Source organism: Mesoplodon densirostris, chromosome 12, assembly GCF_025265405.1.
Source record: "Mesoplodon densirostris isolate mMesDen1 chromosome 12, mMesDen1 primary haplotype, whole genome shotgun sequence".
In the NCBI taxonomy this organism is placed as follows: Eukaryota; Metazoa; Chordata; class Mammalia; order Artiodactyla; family Ziphiidae; genus Mesoplodon; species Mesoplodon densirostris.
The window spans coordinates 70,109,028-70,120,816 of record NC_082672.1 but is presented as its reverse complement, the minus strand read 5'-3'; the positions used below and the strand labels follow the sequence as shown (position 1 = coordinate 70,120,816).

Sequence of the window (11,789 nt, the reverse complement as noted above, 5' to 3'; positions counted from 1 at the left end):
GAGATCTTTGAGCTTGGTGATAATTCTGTTTCACAGTCAATTTACTGTATTACTCTGAGAACGATTTGCCATAAACATCAAAGTGACGTTATATGCTTTTTTCTCTCTTTTCTCCAGAGAAATGCACAGTGGGATATGTAAAATGTCAGAAATAATTAGATGAAATTGCACAATCCCATTGTGACACTAAAATATCTCTGAAGTTAAATATTTGCTGTGAAACTTTAAAATCTGGTTTGAAGGCTTCTTATTGTAAACAATATAATTTTTCCTTTAATGTAATGGTCCCAGAATTTTTAAAGCGTGATATTATGTGAATATATGTTTCCAAGTGTAAAAAGCCTTATAAATGTAAATGATACAGTAATTTGGGTGGCGAGATAGAATTAAAATTTGATAATGTCTTCCTCATAAAGAGTTTGGGAATCTGTTTTAAAAGTAGCATTCGAATAATAATGTAAAGATGAAGTTTATTAGTGAATATAACAAAAAAGAAACAGACTCACAGATATAGAGAACAAACTAGTGGTTACCAGTGGGGAGAGGGAAGGGAGGAGGGGCTGTATAGGGGTAGAGGATTAAGAAGTATACGTAATAGATTGTATCATGTATAGAATCTATTATGTATAAAATAAGCTACAAAGATATATTGTACAGCACAGGGACTATAGCCAATACTTTATAATAACTATAAATAGAGTATAACCTTTAAAAATTGTGACTCACGGGATTTCCCTGGAGGTCCAGTGGTTAAGACTCCACGCTTCCACTACAACGGGCACGGGTTCAATCCCTGGTCAGGGAAAAAAGATCCCACTGACAAAAAAAAAAAAAAATTGTGAATCACTATATTGTACACCTCTATCTTATATAATATTGTACATAACTATACTTCAATTTTTAAAAAAGATGAAGATTACATTCAAAGAAGAAAAAAAATTATATCAAAAATATGTAAAGATTTTACGAATACCAAAATACTGTCATTTTGTCTTCCAGGTAAAAGAATATGGCTTTTTTTACAATATCTGTATTGGAGTATAATTTCTTTACAATGGTGTGTTAGTTTCTGCTTTATAACAAAGTGAATCAGCTATACATATACATATATCCCCATATCTCCTCCTTCTTGCGTCTCCCTCCCACCTTCCCTATCCCACCCCTCTAGGTGGTCACAAAGCACTGAGCTGATCTCCCTGTGCTATGCGGCTGCTTCCCACTAGCTAGCTATTTTACATTTGGTAGTGTATGTATGTCCATGAAGAATATGGCTTTTTCATTCATTAACCAGTAGCACACTATTTTCCAGGAACCCTCCATTCAGAAGAAATGCTGTGGTGCTTCCCTTTACCCACACGAAATGGAACCCAAGAGACTACGCAGCTGAAGAAAACATTGCCGCCTCCTTACAAATGAGAGATTTTCAAGTCTACATAGTTTCCAACTGCAGGAAAATAACCATCAGCTTCTCCACAGTGTAGATTAGAACAGGGGAAAATGAACATCACTAACTGTACCCCAGAAGCCAGTGTGGCTGTGAGACCCAAGACCATCACTGAGAAGATGCTCATTTCCATGACTCTGGTGATGATCACCACCCTGACCACGCTGCTAAACTCGGCCGTGATCATGGCCATCTGCACCACCAAGAAGCTCCACCAGCCTGCCAACTACCTGATCTGTTCTCTGGCTGTGACGGACCTCCTGGTGGCCGTGCTCGTCATGCCCTTGAGCATCACATACATCGTCATGGACAGCTGGAAGCTGGGGTACTTCACCTGCGAGGTGTGGCTGAGTGTGGACATGACCTGCTGCACCTGCTCCATCCTCCATCTCTGTGTGATTGCCCTGGACAGGTACTGGGCCATCACCAACGCTATTGAGTATGCCAGGAAGAGGACCGCCAAGAGGGCCGGGCTGATGATCCTCACGGTCTGGACCATCTCCGTCTTCATCTCCATGCCCCCTCTGTTCTGGAGGAGCCACCGCCAACTCAGCCTGCCCCCTAGTCAGTGTACCATCCAGCATGACCACATCATCTACACCATTTATTCCACACTTGGGGCATTTTACATCCCCTTGACTTTGATACTGATTCTCTATTACCGGATTTACCATGCAGCCAAGAGCCTTTACCAGAAAAGAGGATCAAGCCGGCACTTAAGCAACAGAAGCACGGATAGCCAAAATTCGTTTGCCAGTTGTAAACTGACACAGACTTTCTGTGTGTCTGACTTCTCCACCTCAGACCCTCCCACAGGGTTTGAAAAGATCCACACCTCCATCAGGATCCCTCCCTTTGCCCATGACCTAGATAACCCGGGAGAACGCCAGCAAATCTCCAGTACCAGGGAGCGCAAGGCAGCACGTATCCTCGGACTGATTTTGGGTGCATTCATCTTGTCCTGGCTGCCATTCTTCATCAAAGAGCTGATTGTAGGTCTGAGCATCTACACCGTGTCCTCTGAAGTGGCCGATTTTTTGACATGGCTTGGTTATGTTAATTCTCTGATCAACCCTCTGCTCTACACAAGTTTTAATGAAGACTTTAAGCTGGCTTTTAAAAAGCTTATTCGGTGCTGAGAACATACTTAGATTGTAAAAAGCTGGAAGGCATGACTTTTACCAGCCTCGTGAGTGCAGAGGGGTAAGGGGTGCAACTTATTAATTCTTGAACATAGTTGGTTCAGGAGGTTTGTAAGTGTGTGTGGTCTTGGTTTTTGTTTGGTTGTTTGTTTTCTGTTTTGTTTGAGGCTTGTTATTGGGTGTGCTGTTTTCTACCTCTGGTCTTATTTGTGGTACCTAATTGCAAATAAACACTATCATACAAAAACAGAAATTTCACAGCAGTAAAAATAAGGTAAAAAAGTAAATACTTTTTACGTTTTTAGCCATTTCAGTTAACCCTGCAATTAAAGAATACCAAAATAAATCTTCATTTGGAGAATTTCTTATTACTTATAAATCAAATATCTGATAACTTGCCCTGGTGTGTGGCATTAATTCTGAGCATATGGATCCAAATGCTTACCCAATTCCAGTGGAAACTGCAGGACCACATAAAGCATTAAAAGAAAAAAAAGTGGTGTGCTGTCATCTACTGCTTGCAGACCTGATCTAAAGCCACTTATGATTACATGGCCCACTCCTTTCCAACACAAATAGTATAGCTGGCATGTCTTCTTAGTTCACGGTTAAATACGCATCCTCATTCTCTAAAAAGAACTTGGAATGAATGTACTGGCACTTTCCTAGGTCTCTGACTATGAATGTGAAACATAAGCAAATAATATTATAAGACAATCATGGAAATTTGTCATTTTGTTGCTATTTAACCTGACAGACATATTGGGCCTCCTCCAGTTCTAAGAAGTGTCCCAGCTAAGCCTCGAGTACACTCTCCCATTCTAGCAGGATTAAGGTGTGAGTACAAGTCAAATTTGGAGAACTTTTAAAGCAGTATTAAGCTGCTGAACCCATTAAGGGGTGCAGGGATCAAATGAGAGAATATATTACCTGAAGAACTTTGCTGGAGACTGTTGCTCATTAAGTTACCAGCTGTGCACTTGGGAAAAAAATTAAAAATTGAAAATCTGTGTTTACAGCAAAGGCCACCCACTAGCAAATGAGTATGAAATTGTGTCTCCTGGAATCCCTATAGCTTCCATACTGGACTGCAGACTGGGGCCAGGAGGCTGCGGGCGGGACCCAAGGCCACACAGTGCGTGGCCAACGTGGACTGATGGCTCTGGTCCTATGGTGGAGCTCATCACTAAGTCAACAGTGATGACAGAAGGGACTGAAAGGGTGTAACTTCTTGGACACTCCTCAGTAGGTGACTGTTCTAGACCTCTGCTCCTCACCTCTCATCCACAGCCTCTCCTACCTCTTCACTCCCCCCAGATCACGTCTCGTTTGTTGAGAAGACATTGCTTTGCCCCCTGCCCACCTCCACCTCCCATGTTTTGCCCCTTAGTTCTATCCCCTCTCAAATTTTCTGTAATCTTGCTACTTTCCTCTCTCTCTCTCTCTCTCTCTCTCTCTCTCTCTCTCTCTCTCTCTCTCCCCCTCCCTCCCTCCCACCATCCCTTCCTCTCCCCACTCTTCTTTAATCTCACCCATCAGTTTGCTCAAGTCTCTTAGACATTAGAACCAACGTCCTCCGGCCCTACCTCCCCTTCCGGCCCCTGCTCCATCTCTCTCCACACTCTCCCATCTGAGTCTCCCCAGTCATCAACCTGCTCGTTCTACCTCCATTTCTCCCCTTCCACTAACTTTTCTCTCCTTTGCCATCTGGGTATGCCCCCCACCCAGTTCCCCCAAAACTGATCTCCCAAAGGATATCGGCGACTTGCCAATGGGCAAATCCAGTGTGCTTTCCTCTGTCCTTATCTACTTCCCACTCTCATCAGTTAAAACAGCTAACCACCCCTTTCTTGTTTAAGCCCATACCTTCCAGGATCCCTTTACTAACCTGGTTCTCCAGCTACCTTCTCATTCTTTGCCTCCTTTTCTTCATCCTAGGGGTTTATCCTCAGCTCTCACCTCCCGTATATTCATACTCCACCCCAACCTCCATCATTTCCACAAATAGTTCCATGCCTGAGGCTCTAAAATGTGTGTCTTTAATTCTGATCTCTCTTTCTCAAACCCTAGACCCATGAGTTATGTCTGGTGAACATCTCCCTACTGACACTCTATTGGTGCCTCAAACACAGCCTTTCTAAACTGAACTCATGATCATTTCCCACACTCATACCTTCTCCTTTTCCACCTTCTCAATCTCAGATAACAGGATTACCATGCTTTTTATCATTCACATTAGGTAAATGAGATTCTCTCTCTTTGTGGCTTGTATCTCACATCCAGATAGTATAAAAGTCTTGTCCATTTACTTCTGTAGCAATGTTTGTATATGCACCCCTCTTCTCCAATAACTTGGTCCTCTCCCCTGGACCAATCTTCTTATCTGATCCACCTACCTCTGGACCCCTCACCTGCAACTGTGCCCCTGCACACCTGCCACTCCGCCCCTGCACACCTGCCAGATACATTTTCCTAGAACAGTGGTTCTCAAAGCAACATCTCCAGACCAGCAGCATCAGTATCACCTAGGAACTTGTTAGAAATGCAAAGTCTAGGGCCCCACTGAAGACCCACCACGTCAGAAATTCTAAGGCGGGGGCCATCCATCTCTATCTTAACAAGCCCCCTAGGAGATTCTGGTGCATGCTAAAGCCTGAGATTCAGTCTCCTAGAATGTCCTGTTGATTTCTAACTTCAGTGCTCAAAATCCCTTAGTATTTTCCCACCAGTACAAAATAAATTAAAATTCCTAACCACATTTCCAGAATTAAGTCTCAGCACTTCTTCTCACCCACCTCATATTCCAGAAAAGTCTGGAGATTTCCTGTGTTTTCTGAGCTCCCCTAACATTTGTCCCCACTGCTCCAGAAACCTGACCCCCTAGCTTCCTATCTTTCTTCTCCCAGTCCTTCATCATGGAGTGCAAATGCAATCTCTTCTGTGAAGCCTTCCTGAGGTCCTCCTTCCTTCTCTGTCATGTGAAAGTCCTCTCCCAGCTCTATGCTCCCAAAGAACCTCACTGGGATCTCTATTATTATATGCATCCTATCTCATAGTGCATTTGTTTGTATATTTCTTCTGTCTGCTATAGTAGATTTGAGCTCCTTGAGGGCAGGAACTGTGTCTGTTTCATCTCTGTATCCCCAGGGCCTCCTACAGTGTTTTACACACAGTAGGCACTCAATAAATGTCCCCAGAAAAGAAATGTAAATGTGCAATGTTCTCTCAGTGAGAAAACCAAACTTTTAAAATCCCATGATGTAATAACACAGTTCCTTTTTCTTTAAAACTTACCCTATCATTCCCATCTTTGTTCAAAAACTGCTGGGAATGCTTCCACATGGAAAGAAAATGGATTTCTCTCTCCACTGAATATATGAATGTCCTTTACTGGTTAGGATTCAAGCTAAGCTGCTCTCAAAGAAGAGACCCCCAAGTATAGTAGTTCAAACAAGATAGTTTCTTTCTCTCTCACATGACAGTCAAGAGGTAGGAGGGCAGCCCAGAGTGAGCAGGAGACTGCTCCACGATGTCCTCCAGGGACTCAGGTTCTTCCATTTTGTGGCTCTGCTGTCCCCTCAAGGCTTGTCCTCGTCTGCATGGCCGAAGCTGACTCACCATCACATCCACGTTCCAGTCCATAGAACGGAGGAGAAGGAAATGGAAAGCAAACAATTTCCTTTTAAGGAAGTCATGTGGAAACTGTACACATTTACCTCTCCTTATCGCCCACTGACAATAACTTGGGTCACGTGGCCACACCAAGCTGTAAAAGAGAATAAGAGGGTGAATCTCTAGTTGGGCAACCATGTGCCTTGCTAAAAGTGAGAACTTTATAATAAAAGGAAGCAGGAGAGAATGGATACAAGGGGCTAATGAGCAGTCTTTTCCACAAGGGGATATTGGTTTCTGTATGTGCAGCTCAAATATTACAAGGCAAGTCAGACAGCTGTCCAGCTAATGGTGATCTATGTACCAGGATGTTGAGATTTAAATTACAGGTGATTTAACTTGAGATTGTGCCTATGCTGAAAATCTAGTATTTATCATGACTGTAATATCTATAATATCTAAAAACTATATGGGCAACTCGCTTGCTTTCTTATCACGCCCCCATATGTCATCATTGAAAATCCTTGGAAATTATAAGTTTAAAATTTTTAAGAGTCTAAAGAAATAAAAAACAAAGAAGCAGAAGCATAACTAATTTTCACTTACTTTCACTAACTAGATAAATTTCATTTCTAATTTACTAGATAAATCCTAATTAAATATATTTTCACATACCTACCCACCTCTGCCCTTAGCAAGGAATCTGTATATGTTTCCTAGTATAAATCAAACCTGTTGGAAAAAATTCTATTGTTTGGTTTACTCATTTAACTGACAGGGCTAGCTGCTATAGACCACTATTGCCCCTTTAAATTAAAGCTTGAGTGAAGTAACAGTACCTTCTGATATGGTCGGTGTTTCTAGGGTAAACATTAGCAGATTAGAAGTAAAACCCAGGGGTGAGAGCTTCCCTGGTGGCGCAGTGGTTGAGAGTCCGCCTGCCGATGCAGGGGACACGGGTTCGTGCCCCGGTTCGGGAGGGTCCCACATGCCGCGGAGCGGCTGGGCCCGTGAGCCATGGCCGCTGGGCCTGCACGTCCGGAGCCTGTGCTCCGCAGCGGGAGAGGCCACAGCAGTGAGAGGCCCACGTACCGCAAAAAAAAAACCCAGGGGTGACATTTCAATCACCTCCATTAACGAATAAATTAGGACTTCCTGGTTTGTGTACTTGGTAAAAGAATTCTTGGACATGTCACTCCCTTGGAGACCTGGTAGAAGCTTTGGTTGTAACTGGTGTCAGTAAGTACCCCTAGTAGCACTGCTACTACTATCTGCTTTGAATAACTGTATAGGCCTTCCGCACTTATGAACTTCAGTTTGCAAACTCTGATAATTGTGTACAAGGTCAGCTGCAGAGCAACATCCAGCAACTAACTCTGCTGGTTTCCTGTACAAGTCATTTTAGTTTTGACCATCACGTTGGTCTTAGTCTACTCATGTGTGTTTGCTTATTTGCTGTGTTTGCTTAATTTTTAAGGCCTTCTACACATAACTTCATTATGTACAGTATTTACAAAAACAGTAAGAATATTAGAAAAAAACATCAAAAAGGAGTATATGACTACAATAGAAATACAAATAAAGGTAATTTTTAAATTAAAAGTGATGACACAGTGACAACCATTGCATATGAGAATGGGATGAAATCTTTTTCAGTTTACAAGGGCCACCAAGAGCAACATGTGAAAAGGCACTGTGCCTAAAATTAGCAACAATAAGCAGCAGGAAATAAGGAAAAGTGATTAATGAGATGGGAACATGTCTGAGCATCACACAGTGGTTCTAAGAGGTATTTGGGAATGTCTGTGAGCACATTTAGTTATCTCAGTAGAGAACACCAGTGGCATTTTGTAGTAGGAGACAAGGAGGCTAAATCCTGCAATTAAAAAAAAAGCCAGGGGCCTCCCTGGTGGCGCAAGTGGTTGAGAGTCCGCCTGCCGATGCAGGGGATACGGGTTCGTGCCCCGGTCTGGGAGGATCCCATATGCCGCGGAGCGGCTGGGCCCGTGAGCCATGGCCGCTGAGCCTGCGCGTCCGGAGCCTGTGCTCCGCAACGGGGGAGGCCACAACAGTGAGAGGCCCGCATACCGCAAAAAAAAAAAAAAAAAAAAAAAAAAAAAAAAGCCAGGACTTCCCTGGTGGTCCAGCGGTTGTCTCCACGCCCTCAGTGCAGGGGGCCTCGGTTCGATCCCTGGTCAGGGAACTAGATCCCACATGCTGCAACTAAAGATCCTGTGTGCTGCAACTAAGACCCAGCTCAGCCAAATAAATAAATAAATATTATTAAAAAATAAAAGCCAGTCCCACCCAATAAAGAATTGCCCCACCCAGAATACCATTACCACCATTATCACCACCTGCTGAAAACCCCAGGTGTATCAGCATCAGCGTGGGGCTGCTCAGGGGTCTAATGTTAATTCCGGTGTTGGCTTGGGGATATTTGAGAACTTAAAGACTACGCATGGTGAAAGTGCTGCCTATGAACTTTTATTGTAAGCCATGGAGGGTTTCAAAGGCTCCAGGCTAATTTGAATCTGCCAATATCAAAATGAGGGTCAGGCCAACACATACCGACACCACATTGGTTAAAGAGTTTCCTGTGACACTGGCAGAGATCATTAAGAAAAGGGACCCAATAAAATGTCTATTATCAAAGAGGAGATACTGATGCTTCAAAGAACTAACTCATATCCTTACCTGCTGGAAATGTTTTTGAAAACTGAAGTCTCAACTAAGTCGCCTCAGGCTTAGAATTAAAAGACAATCTTAGATACCTGTCAGTAGGAAGAAGAGCTATTTCAAATGGTAGAAAGGAAGATACTGGATGTTCCTGGGACCCTTAAATCATCCAGGATCCTTAAATTATCCTCCTTTCGCCCCATAAACCCTGGGGAATTCACAGCCGGCTTCAGCCTTGCCATAAAAAAGGGTTGAAATTATTCCCTTCATAATAGAAGGGAATCACTCTGAGGGGAGAATTGCTTCAGGAAAGTAATCTGTTGGCTCCCTGGAAGCTCCCAGAACCCAGCACAGAGGGTTGTACGTAGTAGCATTCAATTTATATAATTTATATGTCTGTTGAATTTCATTGAAATGAACACAATGATTACAGACTTTAAGAAATTCAGAAGCAGAAGTATGTCCTGGGTAAGGAGGGTCCCTTCTCCATGCAGAAGCAAAATTGTCAAATATTTATGAAGAAAAGAAGGCATCAGGACAGTGATGATACAAAAGAAACAGCAACAAGAGGAGCTGGAAAATAATATCAGCAAAGTCTTAGGTACCCAAAGAATATTGACTGACCATCTGCCATGAGTGTGGGTAGATTATGGAAACTTTTAATTGAAAAAGAAAAAGGTATAACAGCAATGATATGACGCAAGCAAGAATACAGCACTGGAAAGAGTAGAGGTCAGAAGATAATATTGGTGATGGTTTTGGGTCCACAAACACCAAGTGAGAATCTGGCATGAGTTTGACATCTACCTAAGCACTGGGATCTCTGCAAGGGGAAAATAAAAGGGAAAAGAGGGCAGAAAATCTAGGTGTAAGACTATGAGACCCTGGTCGTCAGGGCAGATTTGTAGAAAGCTGATTATATTTATTTTCTATTTGGATAAAATAGAATTTTAGAGGGATTTTTAAACATTGCCTTTGCTAAGAGGATGAGGGGAAAATGAGGCAGAGGAGAGCATTTTGCTCATCTGATTCTTAGGGAAAGTGAAGGTGATACCAGAAGCTCTGAAGAATGGAAGAGAATGAATGGTTCTTCAAAGAAAATGTATGAACAACATGGATACAAGAAACAAGGTCATATGGACATGTTTTTCCAGTTCACGTGGTATCAAATAGTCATATGTCAAGGAATGATTTAGGAAATGCCAATTTATGAAGACATCCAAAGGAATGGCGATGGAAACAGTTCTCTGAGGAAAATTTAGACTGGTAAGCAGTCTAATAATAAACAGACCAGTGACCCCAAGTGTTTCTCATTCATGGTTAAGCACTCAATAAGAAATTGTCAAATGAATAAATCAATTACTCAGTTAAGCAATCAAGCCTGAGTTGGAATTTGGATAACAAAGGAGAACAAGTCGGGCAATATAACAGAAGTGTTTATGCAGGTCAGTAAGAAAAAAAAAAGGATGCTGATAAAATACACATTCAGAGGCATGAAGCAGTGATACAAAAAAGCTAAGGCTGCAAGCTGAACCATCAGCCATCCTTTCTAGCTGTACTTTGCAGGTGGGGGGAAAAGAGGTGTTTTACAGAGAACAAGAAGAACATCCAGGGACTTCCCTGGTGGCACAGTGGTTAAGAATCGACCTGCCAATGCAGGGGACACGGGTTCAAGCCCTGGTCCGGGAAGATCCCACATGCCACGGAGCAACTAAGCCCATGTGCCACAACTAATGAGCCTGCACTCTAGAGCCCACAAGCCACAACTACTGAGCCTGCATGCCACAACTACTGAAGCCTGTGCACCTAGAGCCTGTGCTCCACAGCAAGAGAAGCCACTGCAATGAGAAGCCCACACATTGCAACAGAGAGTAATCCCCGGTCACCGCAACTAGAGAAAGCCCGTGTGCAGCAACAAAGACCCAATGCAGCCAAAAAATAAATAAATAAATAAATTTATTTATTTTAAAAAAGAACATCCATAAGGTAAATGGTGTTGACATAGACTATAAAACTTTTGAGGTAGCATGCGTCTTCTTACCTGACAACTTTACCTGAATACTTCTTATCAGTTTCTCACTAATGAAGAACTAAGGCCTGACTTCCCTTTCTAATCACACACACACACACCCGTAGAAACAAAAACAGTATCTTCAAGCACAGTAAGGAAAGCAAAGGTACGTTTGATACAGGCAAGTGTCCTTGATTGAATGAGTCCAATTAGAAATGCAACATCAGGTGTACCATGTATGCACATGTCATTTCATGTATGATTGTTGGATACAGTACAAACTGGAACAGGAGCCTATGAGGATCTCAGCCTCACTGGTAATACCTAGGAGAAATCATGATCAGAGTTTCCAAAATATGTCTATACCCAAGACATCTTGCCTTAGAACACCTGACTTGCCCACGAACTCTTTCTAAATGGGTTAGGAGACACAGGCACAGCTGAGTAAAGCAGCTCTAGGTGGTTCTTGAACCACAGTCCACCATGTGGTACCATGTGACACCCTCTCCCCTATCATCCGTCAGCTGATTGGTCAGGGCAGCAGGCACCGGCCCCAAGAACAACTCTGTCTACAGGCTGGCTGTGTGCTATGGGGTAGCCTGGTACAAAAGCTCCCCCCAGACAGAAAGTGATCAGTTGCAACGATGACATTCTTACCTCTCAAAAATTTGAATGAAAAATATATGAAGAGACATTCCGCTGTCAAGGGAAGCAGGAGTAGAAAGATAAGCAAAGGGAAGTTGAAGCAAAAAGAGTAGCCACCTCACATCCATGGCAAAGGGGTAGAATAAAGCTGCCAAGGAACTAACAGTGTCACCTGTCATCAAGAGCTGCCTCTTACAATTCCTGACAGCCTTCCGGTCCCCAAACTATGCTCCAGATCCTTGAGGTTTAGCTGTAA

The 11,789-nt window shown here is 42.9% G+C and overlaps 1 protein-coding gene across 1 annotated transcript; it reads left to right on the top strand.

Moving 5' to 3' along the window:
* Positions 1-1,497: 1,497 nt before the first annotated feature.
* HTR1E (5-hydroxytryptamine receptor 1E) lies at positions 1,498-2,583 on the top strand. The gene has a single exon (XM_060115268.1). The coding sequence runs from the start codon at positions 1,498-1,500 to the stop codon at positions 2,581-2,583; it is 1,086 nt and encodes a 361-aa protein (XP_059971251.1).
* The last annotated feature ends 9,206 nt before the right edge of the window (positions 2,584-11,789 follow it).

Bases quoted from the DNA above. Each gene is read 5' to 3' on its own strand.
- HTR1E (XM_060115268.1), top strand. From the start codon at position 1,498: ATGAACATCACTAACTGTACCCCAGAAGCCAGTGTGGCTGTGAGACCC.